This window comes from Bombus huntii, chromosome 4, assembly GCF_024542735.1.
Source record: "Bombus huntii isolate Logan2020A chromosome 4, iyBomHunt1.1, whole genome shotgun sequence".
Lineage (NCBI taxonomy): Eukaryota > Metazoa > Arthropoda > Insecta > Hymenoptera > Apidae > Bombus > Bombus huntii.
Window position 1 is genome coordinate 19,305,732 of NC_066241.1, and position 26,984 is coordinate 19,332,715.

General features: G+C 36.0%; 2 protein-coding genes and 1 long non-coding RNA gene across 5 annotated transcripts; 2 read left to right on the plus strand and 1 right to left on the minus strand.

Annotated features, from left to right (window-relative positions):
- Nucleotides 1–9,282: 9,282 nt before the first annotated feature.
- On the minus strand, nucleotides 9,283–19,002 carry LOC126864938 (uncharacterized). The gene is made up of 3 exons (XR_007689389.1): nucleotides 18,901–19,002; nucleotides 18,312–18,363; nucleotides 9,283–12,538 (listed from the first exon to the last, which is right to left on the minus strand). It is a non-coding gene; the product is annotated as an uncharacterized LOC126864938 (long non-coding RNA).
- A 593-nt stretch (nucleotides 19,003–19,595) lies between these two features.
- Nucleotides 19,596–21,625, plus strand: LOC126864934 (probable malonyl-CoA-acyl carrier protein transacylase, mitochondrial). 2 transcript variants are annotated; one of them, XM_050616863.1, is made up of 3 exons: nucleotides 19,596–19,855; nucleotides 19,930–20,602; nucleotides 20,695–21,625. In XM_050616863.1, exons 1-3 carry the CDS (start codon nucleotides 19,837–19,839, stop codon nucleotides 21,134–21,136), a joined length of 1,134 nt encoding a protein of 377 aa, XP_050472820.1. In that variant the 5' UTR covers nucleotides 19,596–19,836; the 3' UTR covers nucleotides 21,137–21,625. The 2 variants fall into 2 exon arrangements, with proteins under 2 accessions (XP_050472820.1, XP_050472819.1); XM_050616862.1 differs by having other exon boundaries at nucleotides 19,596–20,602.
- Nucleotides 21,626–22,622: 997 nt separating this feature from the next.
- Nucleotides 22,623–24,409, plus strand: LOC126864935 (probable small nuclear ribonucleoprotein Sm D1). 2 transcript variants are annotated; one of them, XM_050616864.1, is made up of 4 exons: nucleotides 22,623–22,828; nucleotides 23,037–23,113; nucleotides 23,197–23,394; nucleotides 24,214–24,409. In XM_050616864.1, the coding sequence occupies exons 1-4, from the start codon at nucleotides 22,815–22,817 to the stop codon at nucleotides 24,294–24,296; spliced, it is 372 nt and encodes a 123-aa protein (XP_050472821.1). In that variant the 5' UTR covers nucleotides 22,623–22,814; the 3' UTR covers nucleotides 24,297–24,409. The 2 variants fall into 2 exon arrangements, with proteins under 2 accessions (XP_050472821.1, XP_050472823.1); XM_050616866.1 differs by having other exon boundaries at nucleotides 22,623–22,743.
- Nucleotides 24,410–26,984: the final 2,575 nt, after the last annotated feature.

The following is a 26,984-nucleotide window of genomic DNA, read 5'->3' on the forward strand; positions in this document are numbered from 1 at the left end:
TATACGATACAAACCCCTTCCTATCGATCTATCGGATCCTTTTTAAAGGCTATCATCGAAATCAATATGATTCTTTAAAAGATACGTTAGAATGTTAATAGAAATTAACTTTTCTGAGATGATAAAATTCCGTAGAAGAATCTCGTATAGATGAATTTGTATCTTCTTGGAAATCTGAAAATTAACGGCAGCTATACATTCTTCGGCATACTCATCGAGTATCAGCGAGCTTTGGTTACGATAAGGTTCGATCGATAATTGACTCGTTATCGGGTACAGTCGGTGTAGCGAGAGACAAGACCGCCAACCGTGCACGATAGCCTCGAATTATTACTAGATAACGAGATCAATTCGGTTAATCGCCGTTAGGTGAGCAAGTATATATATCTGACTGCAAAGCTCGAGTCCGTTGGTTCTATTTGTTGGAAATCTTTGAGTAAGTGTATATGGACAAAAGTCAACCGAAAATTTCAGGAAATTATGGAAAATTTAGGAAACAGAGAATTAACAAAGCGTATAAATGGGTAAAAATAAAACGAGATCTGTTTTATCGTTCAACATTTTGTTCTTTAATATAACTCGCAAATATTACTATGAATCAGACACTATGAGTCATTGATAAAATCTACCTACTTTTAAAATATTGTATAGTTTCCATTTTAAGCATTAATAAATCATGTAACTGATGATTTTTAAGTACCAAGTACGAGATCAATTCAAATAGAGAATAAAATGTGTAAACGATTAAAAGATAATATAAACAAGTTGACGAGTTTTATCTTCTTAAGTCACTTGGTATATGTGTGCAAAACTTGAAACAGGCGATCGAACTGGTTAACGATATGTTGCATAGTCAAAATTCACACGCTAGGAAATTCCAATAATTAAAGCGCTTACGATGTCGCACTTAACGCGATTACCGAGCGATCGATCTGATTAGCGCAATTACAAACCGTATGTTTCGTTGGACAATAGGAAAAGAATTGACGTTCGATATTCGATCGTCGATGGACTTTTGAAACTTTACATTACATTATTACGGGCCCAAAATTTCAAGTGAAATTTGAACGTTTAAAAATACGTTTGCAGCGAATCATGATAAGAGTACTAAAAGAAAATATTGAATTAATTATCAAACCAATGATTACTTTCTGATAGTTTGTTTAAATATTGAAAATGTTAACCAATTCAAGTTTCAAATCCAATCCAGATAATCAAAGTCATAATGATATATATAATTCATCATTAACTAGAATAAAACATTAACTTGTTTCAGTAGCTCTATCACTTCTACCTTTTATCAAATCAATTTAAATTATCAAAATTTTATTATCAAACATCTGTAGTTTCAATTATATAATAATAATCCTAAATCGGTTGCCAAATAGTCAATTAACCTAGAACCAACATGTCCCGTTTAATTTCCTTTATTTCCCTATGAACCAAAACTCTAGACACTATCATGCGCTAAACATGTTTTTCGACGTCACGGCGCGTCGATGTGAAAGGGGTGTACGTATTCGTGCAACGAGCTCGATTTCCACACGGAGGTAGACAGGCTGTCTCTATTTTCATTGACACGTTGTTATACCGACACGAAAGAGGCCCGAGCGTAATGCGGTGCCGCGGTCACGACGCGCGTTTTATTTATAACCGCGTCTCGGTCAGAAACGGGCTGCGTTGCGTCGTGACGCGCGTGTCGAATATTACGCACGCGTACTGCGTCCTTTCGCGTGCATATGCGGCACCGTTCGCAAAGTGTTACAGAATCAAAAAAGATCATGAACGCGAAAATCGACGCGCGGAAACAAGATCAAGAGAAAGGAAAGAAGAAGAAGAAGAAACAGTTGTTAGTCCGACCTGCTATTCTAATCCAGCGATTCCACCCGAACGCGTCGCCTTTGAAACGGGAAGAGAATTGCCTGATACACCGAACGACCCGATGATGTTTCTTAAAATAACGAAACGCCGTGGCTTATATTTAGCGGCAGCGGTACGTTTGGAAGTTCTTCGGGTTTTTCTGGATCGAGCCACTCGAGTCGAACCTTTGGTCGATATCCGATTGTCATGAAAGAGAAGAGAATCGATTTAGATCAGAAGAATTTAATTCTGAAACACACGACCATCTAAGCCGATAAGATTTGTCGAATTTCGTCAAAATGGTCAGGAAACGATTATCAAACAATTCGTCGATTAGGTACCACGGCTTTTAGGTGAGGTATTCTATAATTTCAAAGTTGCTAATATCTTTCTATAAAATTTTAAGAAATGGTTCACCACGGTTCGACTACGAAAGACAGTCCACTTTATTTTCGTCGTGGAAATCGATAAATCCCCACTGAGGAAGCCCGAAGAATCTGAGCAACTTGGTATAGCCAGCGTCAGACAGCTAAACAGACGTCCGGCAGCTATCTAAAACTGTCGTTAGGCACATTCGTCAATCAGCCAGAGGAAAATTCAGTAAGAACCAGTTACATACCGAGCATCTAATCCGTTGATCGTTCACGCGTTACCCGATAAAAGTGCTCGATCTGGTTATCAATCACGATTCGATAGATCTTCGCCAATCCAGTCTTAAAGACGACAATCCCACGTTATGGACTATTTCGCGTTTCGTTTGGCGGTGGCAGGCAGATTTCTAAAAAGAAATCGCGTTCGGCGCACGAATCGAAAAACAACGGCGGTTACGAGTGTTTTCCCCGTTCTTTCGATCGAAGGTGCTAGAAACTCGAATACGAGATTCCTTCGATGTGTCACTTATGAATTTCGAACGTGCGTTCCAGGCGCGAACACGCACCACATGTGTTCCCAAAGCGTATAAAAGAGGAAACGGTAGGCGTTTGCAACTCGAACACCACGAAACAAAAATTAAACGAAGGTTAAACCAAAACTTTCTGCCGTCATGGAATCGATCGTTCTTAGAGATACTTAAATCTCGTAGGGATCCCAGGAGATTCCGGTACTGCGAGGCCGACGAGAGACGAAGGCAAGACAGGAGGTTCGCAACGATGATCTTCTGGGACGAATCGACGTCACTGGATCAAGAATGAAAGAGAGGAGAAGAAGCGAAAGAGTGTAAGTTGTTCGAGCAGAGAGGGTGAAACACGGGCAAGAGAAGCGAAGAAGTGTGCAGAAAGAACGAAGAAAGAGAGAGAAAGAATAAGGAGCTATTCGAAACAACACAACGAATGCGCACGGTCGCGCACGTGCAGTGGATGAAACACGTGTACCGTTGATGAGGGAATAAAGATCGGCTTATTGTTGGAAAGAAGCGGATGAGGCGAAGAAGCGTGCGTTGTTGTGGTGGACCGAAACGCGCTCGCTCGCTCGCTTGCGAGAGAGAAAGAGAGAGAGACAGAGAGAGAGAAAGAGAGGCAAAAAGAGAGTGAGAGTAACGCTCTCAATAAGGGATGAATCGAGGATGAAATATCGCGAAAAATTCGCGATGAGCAACGAAGCAATAGACTATCTCGCGAGAAATTGCGTTTGTCATCGAGTATTCATCTACCGATTGACTATGGGTACTTTGAGTCCGAGGTGTGTGGCGCGAGATCGATGTATCGACACTGGGATAAACGAATCGAGATCGATGTCAAATGATGAATAGAAATTCGGAATTCAACGAAGAAAAATGGAGGAACGAAAAATAAAACAAATAAAAATGAACGAGACGAGGAAGATGAAGATCGGAACTGAATAACACGTCGACGGATGCGTATCGCGACGAACGTCATACGTATATATGCATCTATTTATATGTAATGCGTGTGTATGCGCGTATATGCATGATGAATATATCCGGGAATCTCTCTCGCTCTCCGGCTGATCACGACGTGACAGATTTCTCTTCCTGTTCCTTTATCTTTTCTTTCGGTCTATTCTCTACTTTCATCTCGATCCGAAACGCATGTATTTTCTCGTTCGTCCCTCGCGCGTTCTCTATATAGGCTTTATACGTATACAGACACACACACACACACACACACGCACACGCACATATGTGTGTGTGTGTGTGTATATATATATATATATATGTATAATGAATGTGTATATATATATAATCAATATATATCGTCTCTCCGTGTTTTCCCCTCTCCCGTTTACTGCATATCACCACAGGTGATTCACTGGGTTCCTCTCCACTGTTCCTCTCGGTCTGGCCCTCCACCCGCGACTTCCGCAACGACGGCCAGAGAAGTAGACTATTTTTAAGAATACGTGCGTATTATTACATCGAGGGACTATAGGAAAACAAGTAGCAGAAAAAAACTAGCACTACACTGACGATACTCATACACTCGCGCTAATATATAACTCTCTACTGTGATTGTATCCACTCGAAGGGTTCACCGCATGTATATCCCTTCCTGTGACTCGTGCTCCGATTTGCCGCTTCTCTCTCAAGCTGACACGCTGACGAGCTTAAATTGCGTGGATTCACGAAAACGCAAACTGCAAACCGAAAACTGGCCAACGAAACAACAAACGACGCACACTATTGTGGCTCGGTCGTCGCACTCGCGGCTCTCTTCCTCCTTCTCCACCTCCTACTCTTTCTGTTCCTTTCCGTTCTTTTTCTTTCTCCACCACCTTCTCCTTCCTCTTCTTCTCCTTCTTCTTCTGTTTCTGTTTGTTCTTCTTCAGTATCGAGTAATCCTTGCCGGCTGTCACATCGAAATGTTACGAGGTGGAAATCGACTTAACCCAACAATGTTCACGTATGGGATACAATGACTATTCCCGTGGTAAATGCACGTTCACAATTTTAGCCGATCATTTACTCTCGAGACACGATCATCAGAGACGAAACGAAAGACGCGAGACACGAGACACCGACACCAAAATATATCGACAACACCGCGAATACTGTCCCCGTACGTGGACACACCATTTTCAGTCGCCGTCAGTCGCCGAGGCGCTGCTCTAGTCGAGCACGCAATAGGAGGATGCAGAGAGAACTCCGTAGAAAGCGTTGGGTACGCTCGTCCGCGATAAGCCGACTCTCCGCGCGTGCACGCGTGTAGCCTCGAAGCGCGACAGACGTCTCTCCTCCCTCGTGGAGAAGGGAACGAACGCGCGCGGTCAGAAAAGCCGGGGAAAAAGACACGCGGAGAGAGAGAAGCGGCGAGTGGATGACAGAGATGGAAACAAGGACTCGGAGGGACAAAGAGGGAAGAAGAAAGAAGAAGGAGCGAGTAAGCGAGTAAGCGAGACGATAACGGGGACGGGTGGTATGGCACTAACGAGGGAGAGAATTCTTCGCGAGCAAACGGGGGACGAAAACCGATCGGACGAAACGCGGGTGCCGAAAACGTGCGGCGTACGACGCGCGATAAGTCGTTCTCTCGCGGCACCGGAAAGCAAGCCACGACGCGAGAAGCGTGCGACAGACCGTGTGCTCTCTGCTGTTCACCGGGGGTACACGCACGAAAGAAGAAAACAGAGTAGGTAGAGAGAGTAGGTATGGAGCGGCCATGTGTAACGCGGAACACGCGCTCTCTTCGCGCAGTCGGCGCGATCTCTCGCTCGTAACGCAACGTCGTCGTAGGGAAACGCGCGCACACTCTCTCTCTGTTTCTCGCGTTGCTTGCGCCCTGCCGGAATCGCGGCGACGAACAGAGGCGAGAGAAGGTACACGGTATAGGGACACGACGGGTCGGAGTGGCGAGAGAGACAAGTTGGAAAAAGAAAGAGACAGAATATGCCAGTGTGAACGACGGATCAAGGGAGCGAAGCAGAGAGACACGTGTGTAATAGATAGAGACAGAGGAGACCGCAGAGAGAGACGGCAGAAGTGTACGGGTCTCTTTCTCTCTCTGTCACGCGCGCACAGCACACACGAGGTTACGAACAAACGCGGAACAGACGAGGAGAGGCCAGGGCAGCGCGCGAGCGACGTAGCTCTCTAGCAGCCGGCAGCCTGCCGCTAGGGTCAATGACCTCTCCTTGCCGTCGTCGAGCTCTCCTCTGCTTGCGTTTACTTCCCACCACCCGTGCTTCTTCACCCCACTCGGCGTACACTCGCGTTCCCCCACCATTCAACCGTTGCCCCACCCTGTCTACTCGATCCCCTCCACTTACCGATTGCCCCACCGTTGCACAGTTCTCGTACGTCGTACATTCAAGTCAGCACGTCGACGTATGTAGAAAACGACGTCAGTTGGAAGCGTAACGACGACGTTTCGCCGACGCGTTTTCACGGCACGGAGGGATGAATTTTAAAAGGGTTAGAGGGGCGACAGCGCACAAGCAGAAGGAAGGAGAATCGATGCGATGGTGGGGAACACCGTTTTATACCCCGCCTGTGGTGAATGAGTATATTGGTGGGGAGACGCGGGAGTGGGGCGAAGGGGTAGAAGCTCCGTTACTCTTGTGTTGCTTTCGTCCTTCCTCGTTCTCCTTCCTTCGCCTCGTTATCCCCATCTCATTCTCGACGCCGAAGCACCCCTGTCTTCGTATTCTCTTTCTCTCTGCTTCTCTTCTGTTTCTCGTCTACTTCTCTTCTGCTTCTCTTCTGCTTCCCCTGTACTCCCTAATTAGGGGTGGGGACGCGCACCTCCACTCGCGACAACCACATACCGGGTTCACTAGTACAGTGTACCCTCTCGAGCGGTGCAACGCTCTCTCTTCCTGATTCCGTTTCTAACCCGAACTCTCTGCTCCCTCCACTCTCAAACCGCTTCGAGGAGATCGACGCGTATTGCGGCCGAACGGCCTGCAAGAGAGAGAGAGAGAGATAGAGCGACAAGGTGAAGAAAAGAGAAAGAGTACGATCGAAGAAGGAGAAGGGTCAGTGATGACCGATTCCGGCGGTAATGGGATACGATCCAGGGTCAGATTCGGTGTGCGTGAAAATGAAGGGGTGGCATCTCGCACTTGTCTCCGCGCTCGTAAAATAGGTGTCACGCTTGTCAATGCTCCGCCAGTTTGATTTGTAAAACGTGCGCTTTCATGGCAGCCTTCATCGTGTAGTCTGGCTTCGTAGCTTAAATGATATAAAAAATCGTGATGATAAATTTGAACATCTTTCTCTGGAAAAGATAAAGTTGTTCATCGATGTTTTCGCGTATTTCTTTATAATGCGGAGATATTTTGAATCATTTTATTCGGATGTCTAAAATTTTGTTTATTGAAACATGATACATTTTCTAGAAGAAAAATTAGCTTAGTGCGTCGAACTATTAAAACTGATCGATATAATACGTCAACTAGTAATCATCCCAAATAATCTAATGATTCCCCTAAATCTTATCTTATAATTTTAGCTTAGGAATCAACGTAATCAACTTTTACTCGATTACAGTCCAATAATTTTGACCATCGATAATGTCACTTAATACGATATTATAGAAACTTCGATCTTCTTATAGTTCAAACTAAATCCATAAATACATACCTTTGTTCGTATCTTTGTTAGGTTTATCAAATTCCATTAAAAATCCATCAAAGCGGCTCTACTAAATGCCAATTAAAACAAAAGAATGGAAACTCTCGAAAAATGATTTCCATACTTTTAAACCTCTTGATCGATGCTTTATCGCTTCGCAATAGCTAGTTCTTCTGTAATTCCTAACAAACATTACCTTTTAAAAAGACAGTAATTGAAATTTAATGGTTCCATTTCTAATATTTTTAAATATTCACAAACAGCGTTTACAGTCTTAGCGTCTAGTACTACAAGAATGGACGTAAGTAGTACACGTATTCCGCCAACGATACTCCATTATGGATATAATAAACCCGTCAGGGTTCCAGTGAACGGTATTGCCTTTTCAAGGCCAAATTTTCACTGTCGAGCGTCCTTGATAGATTAGCCTGTTGTTAGTTGCCGTTATCGACGGTTGGAACTCGCTCGATAGACCTTTGCTCGTGACATTGTAGATTGTAGCCGGCCCGTAAGTTTCCTATGATGGCTGGATAGATTGTGCTGTTTCGATCGGAGATTGAAGATTAGATCGGAGAGAAGTATGGCCGATGAAGAGTCAACGGCCTCGCTGTTTATTCGATCGACCAAATATCATCGACACCATGCATGCTCATCGCAGCAGCAGAGAAACTGCAGAATGATAAATTATCTGTTCAAACTTTCGATCGTCCTAGCCTAAATTCTCGAAAACCTTTTTCGAAATTCTTCCGTCGAGAGAGATTCACAGATCGCATGACGCAATGTACTTCAAGTGGCTGTTTTTCCTATCGAGCAATATCGTAGACGGAAGTTGTAGGTAGGTGTAGTTTGATGATAAGAATTTCTTTATTGATCGCTGGATTGATTTCTAATTAATACGTATCCAATATCTGATTGTTACGTGTGATAGCAATCATGTGTACGTAAATTAATCTGTTTTATTCCTAAGAAAATCACTATAGTAATTTGTAAAAATTATTGCTAATTACATTTGTTAACTAATTTTATCGTTAAAACGTATTGTAATTATTATTTAGTAGTTATGCTAATAATATATAATAGATTTCTAGAGAACATACTATAAAATGTTACGATATATAATTATAAACTTAAGGAAAAACCTTTTCAATAAGAAATTTAGTTACGCCAAGTTTTACGATTACCTAGATTTATTAAACTGAAAAGATGAATGTAATTTCTTAGAATTACCTATTAAATACCATATGTATCGTACAAATCTTATAAAACAACATTTTCGTAAAACTTATTTCAAGCACTTGTGAGTCTGGTCGTGAGTTGAAAAAAATTGCGAAGGTGACTGAACTTGATTCATAAATTTTATAAAACTCGCAAACATGTAAATTTACACTGGCGTTTTCATCGTTATCGCATGTAGAACTTTGAGTATTCGAAGAAAAAGAGTTGACATTACCTAATCCGTATAGAGACATATTTTTAGGCCAAAACGGTTTTATCTCTGTAAGTATATTCTTGATATTTAACGGCTGTGTTTGTTTTATAATGCTGCGAATTACTAAGAACATTGCCATCGACTGACGATTGTGTAATTAGTCCATCGAGATATACGTATTTAGCTAAAACTTGTTTTCAAAGATTACATTTCATTAGATACAGTGTAATGAAAAATAAACTCTTCGCTTTATAATGATATAACTGTTACTAACAAGACAAACAATTTATCACAAGTTACAAGAACAAATTTTATTAATTGTAAAAGTTCTCCGAAATCTATGAAAATATGGTACTCTCCCCCCCCCCCCCCTCTCTCTCTCTCTCCCTTCCTCTGTCTAGTCAATTAGAAAAAGAATGTTTTAAAAAAGTTTAAACGTTGATAAAACAATCATAAAATTTATTGGTTATTATTGTTTTATACACATACGTATATGGAGATTCCACAGAAGTGGGCATTTCTTTCTCTCTCTTCCAATCTCTCACTTTTTAACACTTTAAAAACATTAAATCGTATTATATTTACATATCAGAGCTAGATAATAACACTGTAACTTCATGGACAAATTATGAAGAATTATCAATTTAATTTATCTATATCCAAAAATTACCATTTTTACATGAAATTCTCAGTGTCCTGGCATGTTACAACTACAAAATTTAATCTACCATTCTCATGTTCAGTGCGTAAATTTGAAAGTATTCGCTAATTTTTCCTTTTTACGTATAGGCTGAACTTCGGTTTAACGGACACAAAATTGTGACCTTTCCTAATTTCTATTTAATGGTTTTCTATGCGTAGAATCGAAAAATGTAAGTTTTAAAACTTTAGGAATCCCGTAGTTCAAAAATGACAAGTATGTAAAGTTAAGCGATTTCAGCGTTGACAGCTTCAACTTTGACACCCTGTTGGTTTTTATTCACGATTCGTTCAATGAGTAGAGTCACTGGCTCTAACGAATGCACGTGGATGTCGGCCATTTTACGACGGGATTTTGAATCATGAGTACTGAATTAGTTTTGGCTAAAGGTTGTCGGTTACGCTTGTATAAATGAATATTCAGCGAAGATAGTAGTTCAATGCTCATCTGTGCGGATCAGTCGAATTACGAATAGAAGCAATATGGCGTCATACTAACCTGTAAAATACGATAAAAATGCTCAGTTTTACACACGCATAATCCTTGAACCGCTAGATTCCTAAACTGAACAATTGCATTTTTGGATTCTACGTATTAAAATCTATTAAATTCAGATAAAAAAAAAACTAAAAAAATATATTATACAATAGTCATATTTATCATTCACATTTATTTTTACTTTAATCAACTTCATTCTATCGACGAAGAACATTTACAATCTTTGTCACCACTTTTACATTTCAGTCCCCTGTCCGTGAAATTATTTCCAAAAAAAGAAAAAAAAACAACGATATCTATGCTATTAAAAAAGAAATCACGCGAATTAAGTAAAAAATAATCAAGCGAAGTTAATGCACCTCTTACGTTTTGCAATTACAGAGATCTAACGATAGAGTGCGTGAGCGAGCTGAAAAAGCGATATAAGAATCGAAAGCGAACGTTAGCGAATAGAGGCCCCTTCTATCCTTGTCTAATAACGCATGCACATCCGTACAGTAAATATGGAATTGTAACGCCGATCAACGAGCGGCGTCAGTATGCATGGCTGATTAGACAAGGACAGAAGGGTCCCCCATGTCGCTTTCACTTACACGGTAACATATGACCCATGTACCCTATCTTTATATCCCTCTCTTTTTTATTACTATTACAGGTGGCCATTTTTGGTTAGCTAAAATTGTGGATTCGTTGACAATCATCTGTCGCAGGAAGTCTGATATTTAGTCCCCTGGTTCGTATTCTATCCCAATTCTGTTACTTTTATTAAATTTTATTTGATGTAACGTAAATATAACGTTGGCATTGGGCTCTCCCCTTCAGAATTGAATAATAATTCGCTTGAACATTTTTGCAACAAAAAAGTTTACAATAAAGAACTTGAGGTTGATCACTAGTTTGTTTATACAAGGAATAAATATTCGTTAGTTTCAAACACGCAATGATCTTTGTTCTCATGTTTAGCCGACAGTTGTCAGGAATCATAGTTGATTTTATATTTTATTTAGTATTTTTCAGCATTTAGCATTCATAGCTAGTTCGTTTACGATTAATAAATGTTACTTTTCTTTAAAATTTAATTATTTTTGTTTTCACGCTTAAGTTTAACTGACAATTACGAAAAATGGTAGTCAGTTCGTTTATAATCTCAATAACTACAAATTAATATTGATGTATGCTGTTGGATGTTCAAATTTTGTAAATAATTCTTGAGAGAACTAATTGTCTTTTAACCAATTCTTTCTGATAAATGGCGTGAGCAACAATTTGTCTTTTTCAGGTAAACAGTTGAAATACAGTCGATTACGTGTGACTTTTATTGAAATGTCAGTCCCGTGTAGAGATAGTTTTTAAAAAAATACCGATAAAATTACATATATTATATAGCTATTCATTTGTCTAGCAGTAGCTACAAAGTATATAGCAATATTAGCATGTCGTCTTCCATATCTAAAGCTTGTTACATAATACATAAATTAAATGAAAAAGTGTACGGACTATATCACTGTCGAATAATACTACGCACTTTTGTACAATCCACCACCCATATACATATTTTATTTTCTAGTAACTACGTTATTAGTTATTATATGAAAAAGCAAGAAGCGACGAATGACGTTTGAAGTTTATATTTTCAACGCTGTTTGTGTCAATTATATCATGTGTGAAAGTCTGCAAGTAGAAAGAAACGAAATATCGGAGACTTATCGTGCATCGCTCGAGTACTTGAAAGTTTGTCATTAGAACGAATATGTATATCTTTTATACGTATATCTATAGATCAAATATCTGAGATAAAGATAATTAATCCTTTACGTAAAAGTGATTGTTTTGTGAAGACAACAGTGTCTGTGGAAATAGTTGATAAATATTACATATTCTTGTTGCGAAACGTGAATTTTCATATAATTTTATTCTGAAATCTCTTGATATTATACGACTGGCTTGACATATTATCTAACGAATCAATGAAAATACAAAGAATAAAATAATCACGATGATCCTCTTTCCAAGTTCCATTCGCTGCGCCGCCTGAAGTTTAAGGTCAGCGTCAGGTTTCGTTGTTCTTATCGTGATTCTAGATACGACGTTTTGTTTTTTATCATAGCGAGTTTCGTATTAATGTAAGCACCGCGTAAAATTTGTCGAAAGCCACGTTTGCGGAATGAAAGTATTTTATGACGACATCTGCATATTTGTCTAAGAAACATGAATCAACCAAGAATCCGCAAATCAATCCCCTTTAACAGGCCAAAGTAACAAAAAGGCAGATTCCATGGTCCTAAACAAGCGCGTTGGGGCAAGAGATTCGGCAAGTATACAAAATAGAGACAGATCAGCGCGAATAAGAAATCGTGCTTTCGGCATCGATATCTCCACGAGGCAGAGACGGAGAAACATGCGTCGGAACGGGAGGAAGGAGGAAGGAGAAAGGAGAATGCAGCGACTGGCAGCGACTGGCAGCGACGGGCAGCGACGGGCAGCGACGGGCAGCGACGGGCAGCGACACACGTGGCCGTAATGCCTGTAATCAGAGAAGAGTATGTAGTATATATACGGTGGTTTGTCGGATCGGAACGTAGCAGCAGTCCTTCATAGGACATTGACTTTGAGATATCGTCGGCTGGCTGCGACGACGCTATCTCGTTTCGGCTTATCGCACTTGTTTCGCTGTACCTTATCTCTCAGCTGCCTCCTCAAGTCACTTTCTCGCAGTCTATGCCTCATTAAATCATCATCCCGTGTAGCGAAACGAAAAGCCGTGAAAAAATGACGTGAACGCTTATGGGTGGCTATGCGACCACCACGATGATTATTCTTTAGACCTAATAATACTGTTTCCTCTATTAACAAATTTCTTCGGTTTAGAGTTTATGGAAAGTACGAAAGAATAGTTCTCGGTACGCATGATCTCTCTGTCTCGGTATATGCTACAGTTTTTCTTAAAACAATAAAAATCTTTTTGCTCGTTAAAAGGAAAGAGTGAGGTCGAGGCTAAAAAATTCGAAGATCATACGCGAGGATCGTTAAATCTTGAATGGAACATTCTATCCAAAGCACTTCGATAACTTCGCGATAATTCTACAAAACCATCTTACCAAACCAATACTCCTCATACGTTGTCACGCTGACCAAATGTACATCAACCTCAGAGATAACATCGAAACATAACAAATTCAGTCCCATTGGCAAAAAATATTCTACGGATTGGAAGTTTTTATCAATTTTATCTATGTTTAATCGCCATCGATCGTATCTGGTAGATTCAACTATTCTACTCGCTGCAAATATGATTATTCACGCAAAGCAGACTACTTTAAATGGTGACCGATGACTATCGAAGCGACGGTTAATTTAATTGACTAAATTGGTGGTCATGAAATTATCGCATGTCGAACGATCGTTGGCCGCGAAACAGTCACAACGCTCTTAATTATAAATCAAACTTCAATAAGCTTATCAACAGCGAGGCAAATGGCCCTTATAAGAAATATTATTAATAAGTAGTATGGTTGAACGCTGATAGAGTTCCTTTTAAATGATCAAACTCGTTTCTTCGCGGTTCCTTGCCGCATTCGCCATTCGTTCCCAATGAAAGCGGTGAGCACGGTCACGCAAGAGGATTCGCTGCTGTCTAGAAAAATGGATAAAGAGAGCAGCGAGGATGAGTGACCGACAGGATTTATCCGACGAACGGGCAGACGACTCGTGAACGTAGGGATGGAGAGAGCAGTCTCGTGCTCATAAATCTGCCAGAACTCTAAGTGTTCATGATAGCTGTCTCGGAGGTTTTCTTTTTTTCTCCCACATCCTCTCTCTCTCTCTCTCCCTCTCTCTCTCTCTCTCTCTCTCTCTCTCTCTTCCGTGTTACACGTTAGTTCAGACATTATTCTCTCCCTTCGTCTTCAGTTTCTTTTTTCCCGCCAGATTTTACCATTTTCCTTCCATTTTCTCTCGCGGTCCGTCCTTATTCTGCTCTCTTTTCGTTCTTCTCGACCGCGACTGCACTTTCTCCGTCGTTTCAACCTCGACGACCCTCACTGGGGAATATTATCGACACTGCCAAGTTCACTTCTGTTTACATTCACCATGGCCAACTGCTCAACGACTCCAGGCATGAGAAACCATGCGGTTTCTCACGAGTACAGATCAATCGATAGATGAGTTATTATTGTACATCGCATACTATGCGCTTTCTATAGTTGCGGGGGATCACTACGATAATTATAAGAAATTTTTCGGTCATAACCGTACGGAGATATTTATCCCTTTTTTCTAAATAGAATTTGATTGTACTCCGCGGTTCGTCATCGTTTCCGAAAAGTTGTAATTCAGCTGTGCAATAAGTATAACAATTTTATGTACTTGCAATTAACGTTAAGTTATTATGGCAATAACTATAATTTTTTATCTCTGCCTTTAACATTTACAACGACAAATTCATACAGCCTGTATTTATATTTACATAGCAGCGCCTTGAAGCACATCTTTCATAAATATTGACACCCGAAGATTATATCTGTTTGTTAATATTCTAAAATTAATGAGTCAATGAAAATTATTTTAATCGATTATTAGGGTATCACAAATTTATTCGTCTAACAAGACCATGCTATTTAAATACAGAAATTATCTCAATCGCTCCAGCAATCAATTGGAAATTAGTATCCTCTATTTTGCAGTTATCCTTGCAACTGCAACCTGCTGTAGTACCAATATTTACCGTGTTACTTATAATACGATACAATGAATAATTGTGAGCTCGATAAATTAAACGATATTCATTGAACGCATGCGATTAGCTGAAATTGTCTTCGAAAACATGCTTATCAGTGTTTCCGATTATTTAAAAGCGGTCGCGCTACACGACTGCGTGTATACCTTCGATGTGCGCTCGCGCGTCCGTCTTCGCGTATTATTGATTTTTCCATCTCCGTGATCGAGGCACATCTCGATTAAATTGATTACTCGACGATGATCTCGATTAAACTTGTATTTACACGAGCAATACCTAACCGACGGACGATAAGCGCGCTGAAATTGCGGCTAACACGATTAACTCGTTCATGATTCGCGCAATTTTCCGGACCACCTCCAAGATTGGCGCGCGCGCGTCCCATGGAAATCGCCTTATTCTATGCTTAACCGGGGAAGTTCAATGCACCTGCGCGACTCGCGTCAATTTCCTCTGCCGAATCCCTGCTACCACGACGGTCTTGACTCGACTATATTACTCATCACTTTCGTTAATATTTTCTACGTAACAGTGATAGATTCTTATTGCTTTTCCTTTATTTCTTTGGTTCTTTTCTATTCCTTAGTGAATTATGCGATTTAGATATGGGTATATGTTACCAAAACATATTATAGAGATATATTTGAACTCTTTCGGAGACCAACAGCGACATCTGTATATCTCATCTAAAGACGTAATGCTTATACATATTGTAATTAGTGTTATCGACAGATGATAATTTCCAGATACTTTTCACAACTATTGTTTGTAATACCACAAACCAATACACAGAATAGATCTTACATCTGAAATATCGATCGTGAAGGAAAATAGAGTATCTCTTATGCCCTCTGCGATTTATAGCGGTGAGTCCAGGAATTATACTCAATCCAACTAATAAGGTTGGTAAAGTCACAAACGATGTAGTACACATACAGATGTGGTAAAGTTAATAGGAGTAAAAGTCTGTGGTAAAAATACCCTTCGGGTTGTACGTTACGCGTAGTTACGCGATTACGCAAAAAGTGATATACAGGGTTATCTACTTAATTTGGAACCCGCGCTCTGTGAATGGCAACGTTGTAACATGTACGCTTACTACGGCAGTCAAATGCCGTTCGCCATCTATGAGCTGTTGCTAGAAGTACAAATAGGCAAGAACGGAGAGCGGTTTGGTAGCCGTCGAAGGATATTAAATTTGCCATCACAATAAGGAGAAGACGATCGCTTCGTTTCATGTCTCAAGTCTATTCCCACATGTAACTCAATATCTTTTTCTTTAATAACTAATCTCTTGAGTTATACTTATCTAAAGTGCAATCACAATGTAATTTTTTTTATTTAAAATTGCCTTTGCCAGAGTTATTTGCGGATTACAATGAAATTATCCAGATTCTTACAAACATCGAGACCATTTTTCTATTTCGTCCGGTAATCTTTAAAAATTAAAAAGATAGAAATTAATTTAATCCTCGTAATACTGCAGTGTTGAAATCCGTTCGGACTATTTAAACAACACACGTTGCAGTGCCAGAGATATTTCACGCGAACTTTTATTCGACTGTCTCGAAGTGCAACTTAATGCAATCGAGTTCCTTTAAAGTTTAAGGACAGTCCGGAAAAAGCTAGGGAAAAGCGTATACTTGATACAAGAAACGCGTGCTTACTTGGTGAAGTTCTACTACAGACTGATGATAGGAACGATGTTTGAAGTCAGACAAATTGCTGGATCTAGATACTCCAATTTCCTGATTTCCCATTTTCTCGAGATGAAGGCAACGGAAAGAAGAAGCAATTGGTGAGTGCATATTTCAAAGAAGGAGAAACTCCAACTCCTACATAATGGTCACATCGGGTTAGCGACAGGCCCTGAAGTGACCGCTTGCGACGTTCGAGTGTCGGACCAACGGTTCACAGGGAATAAAGGAATACAGCACGCAAAATTCAAGGGATGAAAAAAAATATGCTAATGCCAAAAAGTTCCGCGTCACTGGCTTGTCCTTGATTACAAATAGCTGTCGTTTCCTTAAACTACTTCTAAGGATTCGAAGGATTTACAATCGCACTGTTGCGCTGCAACAACACATTTTGAAGAGTTATGTCACCTATATACATGCAGAAAATTTTATCGAGGTCGGTTGATGCAGAAACAACCAACAGGCATCGAAAGATGAACGAACATGTAGATTTATTATAGGTATAGGCCGAAATGTAAGAAAATATTAAAAACGAATTCAAGCCAGTCATATTTATAGCACTCCTGCTATAGCATTTATAGTATTTTTGTAAATTCGGAAATGCCGAGCTCGTGTGGTTTTACTTCGACATTGACGATTCGTCCACGTTAACGATTGTACAACGAATACTCAAAAAACCAGACGTCGCAGTTGCAAAACGTCGAGTCCTCTGGCCCACATACTTACTATACGGGGCAGGACTTAATTTGTGGCACCCTCAAATGTCGACACTTTCTCTTTCCACAGCCAAGCGTTCGAACTTCACATTTTCTTACAGAAAATCGTAGAAAACTGCGATTTTCATCATTTTTTAACATTTAAATATGTATATAATAGACAGACTCTTCAAAACGTGCTGTTTGAATGTTCATTACAAGCCCAAATAAAAAGGTTGTAAAAAGTGATTTTTATTATTTTCTTCCGAACAACTGCAATTCTTTCAAAATTTTCTTGACATATTATCTAATAAATTAAACCTTGTAATTTTTCAAAAATATGCAAATTGTTTTAAAAATGTTATTCTTCTTTAAAGCGCGATCGAATACTTTCATGAGTCACTGTATGTATAAGAAAATGTTGGGCGAGCTTAGGTATTCCGTTTATCCTTTGGATGAAAGTCCCGTGCACAAGTGCATATGCAAGACTGTAAGAAAGTCTGTAATAATCTATCTTTATAACTCAGTTACAAATGAATATCATCAATGTATTGAGTTCGGGTTAACTTTTCCAATCCAACCGGTAACGCTTGCATGTTATGAATTACTTTTCGTTCAATTAGAAACTACATCAACTGATCGTAATTATATACGTGATATACATCAGAAATTCATATAATTTCATTATGATTCCATTTCTTAACTCTTTAGTAACTTTAATACAGATAGAGGATAAGTAAGATTCTTATTCGGAAATGCAAACATACAGAGAGTCAAATCCTTTATGTTATATACTGAAGTAAATTTTTTGAAGGCATTTCTTACAGTGTCATTACATCTGCAGTTGTAAATGGGATTTCCATAGCTGTTTATTTAAATTCGTGAAGTATGATACAAAGATAAAGATATCTATGGCTGATGGCTATACGGTAAACAGATTGCCAAGCGGCGAATGTATCGGATATACTTGCGACTATGTCACAGGTACACATATATCGGCAATGTAATGTCCAGTAACGATAATTTTCACAGTGTTTACGAATATCTCGGAAATATCTAAGGCTGAACGGGGCGGTTACATGCATGTATAGGAAAAAGTTGTTGAGAATCATGCAATCATGCCCCCAAACAACATAAATTCATGATGAGGACAAACTTCTAGATATTTACCAAAAATTAATCACGTTAAGTTAGGTTCCCCTTGAAACCACTCAACTTTTATCTGAAATATTTTTCATTAAAATCATTATTTATATAATAATCGAAGTGGTTTTTTATTTATTTATGGGTACCTCACAGTGTATATATACTTGCGTCTTTTCTTTTCATTATATCTTCATAAAACCATCAATTTTTTATAGATTATATTACATAAATAATTATTATGATAATATAAATAGATAAAAGTCGTTTTAGTGAGATCATTTTTAAATAAAGTACTAAAATAGTCTCAGAAATTGATAACGTTTTCCTTATTTTCTAGTAGAAAATATAAGTTGATTAATACATTTTTAGTTGATGTACAATTGAACTTATGTCATATGAAAATTTAACTGCTGTCGTCAAATCATTAAATATTATAAAACGCAATGTAATACATACGTATACATATGTCGTTTCTAATGTAAGCGCGTAATCACATGTAACGTACAACTAGAGGAGTAATTTTACCACAGATTTTACTTTTATTGACTTTATCACACTTGTCTGTGACTTTACTAACTTTATTAGTTGGATCGAATATAATTCCTACACTCACCGTTATAAATCGCTGAGGGCGAGAGAAACACTGATTTTTTACACGATCGATGTTTCAGAACATGGGACACGAAGACTCGTGAGATACAAGGTTTATGCTGTACAAACAGGGCAAATCCCTAACTTTATAAGTTCTTGTATATGCTAGCGTGGAATACCTTTAATATTTGGTCACATAGGGCATCGCATATCGTGGAACAACTAGAAGAATGGACGCGAGATCCTCATTTTCTCTCTAGTATAAGACTAGACTACGAACATATAAGACAAATCTCGACACTTATATACCGAAGCCTAGGGAAAATCGTTCGAAAATTGACTCTCGATACTTGCTGCAAAATTGCTGCAAATTAAGTGGAAAATCAATATGGAAGACAAGATTCTCGTTCTTACGAGACAAACGGAGATGAGTAGCATTTTCTACTCTGTCGCAGCATAACATGTTACGCATACACAGAATGGGAACTTTTTGTTTTCCATGTTGATTTTTCACAATTCAGTATTCAAACGGTTTTTGCTAACGGATCTCAAGATCTGTTTAGGATGCACATGCGTACATAGCGATCTGTGTATATATAAATAAAAATAATGTATCAAAATTTTATATTAATATCATATTTATATAATGAAATGATCTTGGGAAACACTTTCTAGATATAAGATAATATTTTTAAAGTAGAAGACATATAGGTTATTTAACTTCTATATTGATATAATATAATGTTTTTAAGCTAGAAGATAATAGCAACTAAAAATAAATAACTACGTTTCATGTATTCCTAATTTCATAGATTATCGTAATATATTCTGATAATATTAATTTTGAATAAAAGTTTTTGTTTTTGGAGTTTATACAATTTTGTGAATATTTAATAGATATTAATTTTTGAAATGATTAGAATGTTTCAAAAAATATTGTTTAAGAAAATACCTCCTTATGTTCCAAAATGTTCCCGGTTAGTTCGAGTTAGTCAAATTTCAAATGATTCCATGAAAGATGAAAGTAGTAATTCTGAAGCATCGAATACAGATCAATTCCACGAAGACTCTTCACAATGTTCATATAAGACGCGAGAAGTATTGCATCTGCTTGAAAAAGCTGCAACATTTGATGGTGTCATGGATAAAAATTGGATGACAACCCCATATCCTAAGGATATTCCGCTCAATTATAAAGAGGAAACAAAACCAAGTGTTAATCCAGAAAATACTTCTGTTTTGTTATTTCCTGGCCAAGGTATTATTAAAGTTGGGATGATTAAAAAGTATATGGATTATCCTGCTGCTAAGGAACTTTTTGAAATAACCAATGAAATAATTAATTACAATTTACTAAAGCTTTGTTTGAATGGCCCACAAAAGGAATTAAATCGAACTGAATTTAATCAAGCTGCTACAGTAGTATCATCGTTGGTTGCATTAGAAAAAATACGAGCAGAGGCTCCTAAAGTATTTGAAACTTGTGTTGCTACAGCAGGATATAGCGTAGGAGAGATAACTGCTTTAATTCTTTCTGGCATTATAACTTTTGAAGATGGAATTCGATTAGCATGGTCTAGAGGAAAAGCTATGCAATATGCGTCAGACATGGTGCCTCAAGGAATGTTATCTGTATTTGGTACATCAAAAGCACAAATTTCCAAAGCTTGTATCGAAGCAGAAAATTGGATAAGGGATATGGGTATTGAAAATCCAACATGCAGGTAATATCTTAATATTTAATATTTGATAAATAATAGAAAAAGATGTTATATAATTCATATATGATGTTAATTATATAATCAATTATTTTTAGAACCGCTATTTTTCTATGTACAGAAAGAAAAATAATAGCAGGAAATATAGAAGCATTGGAATATATCGAAAAACATAAAGCACAATTTGGTTTAACTAACACATCTAGATTACCTGTATCAGGAGCATTTCACACACCATTGATGGAACCTGCTTTAAAGCCAGTTTCTAAAATATTAAATTCGATAGAAATAAATGAACCTAGATGTATAGTATATTCCAATTATAAAGCTGTACCATATACTAATTTACGATATGTAAAAAAATACATATTAAAACAAATCGTGTCACCAGTTAGATGGGAACAATGTTTACAACATATATATAACAGACCTGATGGAATACTATTTCCACAAACATATGATATAGGATCAAATGGAAGAATGAAAACTATCTTAAAGTTAGTCAATTCAAAAGCAAGCAGGTCATGTATTGTAATTTAAAATACATCTAAAATTACTGTATTATTATGTACAATTTTTCTTAAACTTTTGCTTCACTTTTTCATTTACCGATATGTACTTAACATTAGAAGAAATATAAATAAATTTAAAAGAATAACAAATTTTAATATTATATCTATACATATATTTAAACAACAGTAGTGTTTATAGGTAATATAATCATACAACAACACAGTATAATAAAGAGATACATTTTTGTCCTACACAACTGCATTATATCTATTTATTTGTATTATATTCTATGTATTCTTTTTCTACGACTTACATCGCGTCAACTGCAAAATCATTAGCGACAATACTGTGTCTAGATGACTTATATTTTAGAGTAATATTTGTTTATCTTAGTTTATTGTATTTGCTATGTGATTCTATAATGTTGCAAATGTACCTGGTTTTATGCTGTAGTTCTGTTCTGTAGATCTGTTCTTATGTTTTTAGTGAGTAGAATATAACTGATGACTATATATACATTTACGTTTTATTATGAATTTAGTATATATATAAAATATGGGTGATCACTATTATAATTTGGATTATTGTTATTTACTTTTGTCATTGATCAACTAATTATATGTAAATTAAAGCAAAAAAATGCTTATATATTAAATAATTAATTAGAAAGATACAAATTAACACTAAGCATTAAATATAAATATTATGTGCATGATATTATAAATATATAATATTTGTAAAATACTTCATAAATAAGTTTGATATATATATGTGAAGTAACTTAATTTATTTTGAACTGCTCTTATTACATTTTCTCTCATGCCTCTAGTTTTCAAAATAAGTTAGAGAATGTAAGCAAAAGGTATTGTGTTTTAGGAGTTCCTTTTATTTTGATCATTATGTAAACATATGTAAATGTTTATAACATAATAAGAATTCATATTCTATTCGAAAGAACCCACAGGACTTTTTCATCCAACAGCAACTTAATATCTGCTATTGTGAAAGCACAAAACATCTTCCAAGTTGAAAGTTTGTAATATTTTTCAAAATCAACTATTTCGGAATCTGTGGGTACTGAAAAAAACGGCTTGCAGATTCGCATTCAGCTCGCAAAAATCTGCAGGAATCCTATGCAAGGAATCCCTTTTGAAGGTTGCAAAGTTGGAAAAAGATTAAAATTCGTTGAACATTGTAATTTGAAATTCATTATTTCATTAAATTATTAAAAACTGATCTCTTCTATTTGAGTTTGTCAATTGATATTACTAATGTAAAATGATAATGTAAAAAGATATATTGCTTTTAAATATACAATAATATTTAAGAACATCAAATGAAATATTTCTCTGCGCATTTTAGTTTTATTTCATAAATTATATTTATAAATTGTATTTATTATTGTTGTGTATCACAATTTTTTAATTATTTTGTTACTAATAATTTTATACGAAATATATAAATGACTATGATATAGGTTTTTATAAGTTTTGCACATACTCTATGGTTATAGGTATGAGTATGAGCAGGAGACAGTTAGGGGCACAGCTAGGACGTGGTTGGAACTTCGAGTAGATTGAACAGATATGAAGAGTTTTTGGAACACAAGAAATACAGTATTCTGTATGGTGTAGGTAAGAAAATACGGTATGAAATTGAGGTTGTAATCTTTTATTGTAAGATAAACATAACATCAAACATCATCATGAAACTAGTAAGGTACGTATATTAATTTGTAATAATTCGGTAAGAAGTAATAAAATATTTATCAAACAAAAAGTTTAAGATCAAGTAGAAATATTAAGATTAACACTATATATGTGAATAATTAATTGGATTTGTAAAGATTATTGCTATGTTTTATCACATCTGATATTTTTGAATCTTCTAAATTGTATTTATAATATAATTGTTCTAACTGTTTCAGATTTTTAATGAAACTCAGTCATGAGACTGTAACAATAGAATTGAAGAATGGTACTCAAGTACACGGTACTATTACCGGTATGTCATCATAACCTATAAAAAATCTTCATGTTTATATTTCCATTAAAATTTAATAATATTTGTTGAATGTTTACTTATAGGAGTAGATGTGGCAATGAATACGCATTTAAAGACTGTAAAAATGACAATAAAGAATAGGGATCCTGTACAATTAGATACATTAAGTTTACGAGGCAATAATATAAGGTATTATATATTACCAGATTCATTACCACTTGAGACTTTGCTCATAGACGACACACCAAAAGCAAAAGCAAAAAAGAAGGAGGCTGCACGAGGTTTGTAAATATAACAATATTAGTTACTATTACTAATTTACAAGTATGAGAAAGTACATACATGCTTTTTATATTACAAATAATATAAATATTGCAAATACTTTTTGTAAAAGAATATAAAAATTTATTAATGGCATGTATGCTATTTTAAATTTAGTACTAATTCTAAACAGAAAGGCCCATCTTACTAAAAGTCTCAACAGATATTGTTAATGTATTGTTGACTGTTTATTTTATTAAGAAACAAATAACATGACTAACATAAACACCTTTGTTTGTTTATTAAGATAAGAATTTGATGTGATTATATGTATAATTAACTAATCAAACATTCTTTCCAAAAAATGTTATTCAAATGAAATTTGTAAATAACGTCGATAGACTTTAAAAACTAGTCAATTATATTACTTATTACATTCATAATATATTGATTTCTCTCTCTCTCTCTCTCTCTCTCTCTCTCTCTCTCTCTCTCTCTCTCTCTCTCATATGTGTATTTACACATTGTTCCTTAATAAAGTTTTATACTTTTCAGATATATTTCATATAACAATTATTTTAATTTTTTAAAATGCTATATTACACACGCTACTGAATTTTTTTTATATTTGTATATTTGTAATTAAAGTAGCTTTTATAATTAATTCAAGATACGATAATTTAACTACAAACATTCAAATTCAATAGGGATAAAACAGTGTAGTATGTCGAAATACATTTATTAATCAAAATGTGTAAACATATTTTTATACCATCAATGACAATAGACATTATATTTTATATATATATATTTTGTTTCTATATTTATATTACTTTTAGGAGCAGTACGTGGTCGAGGGCGTGGTGGACGTGGTACGAGAGGAGGTCGAGGTGGACGAGGACGAGGACGGGGTAGACGATAGTTATGTACATTATTATATGTTTCATTGAAATAATTAATTCTACCTTTTGCACCTTAAAAAATACTGACGCAATGTATTATATAATACGAAAATAAATTGTAATGTTTTCGGGACTTATCAGAACTTTTAATAGTTATATTATACTTTTATTGGTAGAAATGGTTACCATTTACTTATTAAATCTAGAAATACAACTGCAGGAAGAGTGCAAAATGAGCACAAGAGTTTGTAGCGATTGTGATTACTGCATAGGAAATCTTACAGATTAATGATAGTGGGTTCTATATTTAGTATTTCTGATATTTTTTGCGCTCAGCTCTTACTGAGCGGCTTCATCTGAGAGAAAGCAAAATTGCATACATTTCATTTTGCACTTTCTTGCAGTAAGAATTCTGGTAATTATTTAGAAGTATGGTTTCTTCCTCAATGCTCTTGAAATATATTGCCAAAGTTATCATTCTGAACAACTTTTTCTTATACAAGTAATCGCTGCTCGGCTGTAGTTTTTCAAGTTATAAAGCAATTTATATTTAATACTAAATATACGTATATATATGTATTATTCGACTATTTATTTTATACATTTTTGTTCTGTAAACAATTAAATTTATCAATGATAATAGGTATATTTGTTACATTTTTGATCAACTGAATATCAGAATAAAATACAACATTTCATATACCAATCTATTCATCAAAAATTATTTCACGCCAGCGTTACTAGCCATCGAATGACGGCCAGAGAGCAATTTAGCCCAATTTATAATTCATTGATGTATTTTGTTATTTATAGAGTAAGAGTAAGTTTAGAATAAGTGTAAGTTCAGATTGGGCTATATAAAAATGTAGCCGTTTATTCTAGAATGAAGTGAATTCTAGAACCGTAACCTAAATTTATAATTTTTTGCGAATATGTTTTGGAAGCTATATACACCGAGTAACGATTGTACATTTATATGTATAGGAAGAAGTTACTCAGAATAATAACTGCAACAACATATTTCAAGGACATTGAAATTGGCAAGCAGATCAAACTTCTACATAATTACCAAAAATCGTCTTGTTGCATTGTTATTGTTAATATCTATACATATTTTTGTATTCAAATTTATACCTATCGTTTATTCTACCATTATTTTTGTGGAGAGGAAATTTCTCAAAATTTCATATATTAATGCACATTTGTGCTGTTACTGATAATAAATAATACTTACAATAATAATAATTACTTAATAATAATTACTTAACTTACTTAATAATAATTACAAGCCGTCTTCAATAGTTCTTTATGTCTTCTAAAAGATAACAAAGATATACCTAATAACAACAGTAGCACATTATTTAATGCTTTTGTCACTAATTGTTTGCAGATTTACAATGAATGTATGTTACTGATAGAATTTCAGATAGAATTTCTGTTTCAATAGATTTGCTCATAATTAAGCATAACTATGCTTAATATAACGATTAAGTTGCAATCCATGGTTTCTTTGAGACTTTTGTTTCTCATGATGAATAAACTGCTCATGATGCAATAAAAAAAATTTGACCCTAAACTTCAAGATTAAGATTAATTTTTTGCGGCTACATTTCTTTTTGTAAATCTCTATCGGACTAGAGGTGTAGAATTACCTGTTACAGCCATGTAAAATAATTTTGTACATTCTGCATATGTACAAAGTATATACTTTATTATCCTTTACAAAGATATTATAATAATATTATACTTTATAAAGAAAATAATGTCACTAATTCAAGAAAATAAAGGACAAAACAGCTTTGAGTACTTACAAAAGTTTAAATTTTAATGAACATTTTTATAAAACCGTCGTTGCAACTACGCAAGTTTAAAAAAAGAATTGGATATGTTTTCTTAGTCATGTTAAATTAAAATCAAGTCAGATTGAAACAAATTGTATTAAAACACATTAAATTAAGCAAGAATAATTTTATTCATTTAAAATGCGGCGATATTCAAATTAAGAATACAAGAAATAACGTGGTCAACAAAATTGAAATGACTCTGGCACCTGATACCACGTAGGAATGCTCTTGTCATCGGTGTCAGTTGTCACGATTTGGTCTTGTCTTCAGTGTTCGTAATCGTTATGTATTACTCTCGATGTCGAGTCTTAGATTTTTCAAATTATAATTAAACCAAAACAGTAGTTGCTGTCACCAGAAATAGTCGTTAAACTATTTCGATTAGTTTGATTCTCGTTCGTTATTTTCGAAACAAGGCGAACAGCTGAATGGAATAGATTCAGAAACTTGTCGCACCTTTCTAAAGCGCGGCACTATTTTGAATTTCCAAACTGTTGTATCCTTGATATTCTAATTCATAACCGTATGAGTAGCATTAACTAGCGTATCAACGCGACTGGTAAATAAACTCCACATTTCGGCTTACCCGTATGTGCAGGAGTACCAGCACGGGAAGGATTGAAGTCTTTTTGAAATAAATAAATATTTTTAATATCTCCTTGGTTGGTGATTTATTCGATTTTATTTAGTTATATTTTATTGACAAATTTCTAATCTTAGCTCTCTACTTGGTTTATAAATGAGAATAATTGTCGTTATCGTAAGCTATTGGCGATGCAGCCCTAGATCGCGTTCAGGTATAGGTGAGTTTGATGGTGAGAACTAATTTCTGTTTTGTTCTGTAGTTAATTCTAATTCTTTTTG

Excerpts from the sequence above, each read along its gene's own strand:
- LOC126864935 (XM_050616864.1), top strand. Across the intron at positions 23,114-23,196 it reads AGTACACGGTACTATTACCG|GAGTAGATGTGGCAATGAAT; the intron begins GTATGTCATCAT and ends GTTTACTTATAG. Across the intron at positions 23,395-24,213 it reads AAAGAAGGAGGCTGCACGAG|GAGCAGTACGTGGTCGAGGG; the intron begins GTTTGTAAATAT and ends TATTACTTTTAG.
- LOC126864934 (XM_050616862.1), top strand. The coding sequence starts at position 19,791 with ATGATTAGAATGTTTCAAAAAATATTGTTTAAGAAAATACCTCCTTAT. Across the intron at positions 20,603-20,694 it reads ATTGAAAATCCAACATGCAG|AACCGCTATTTTTCTATGTA; the intron begins GTAATATCTTAA and ends AATTATTTTTAG.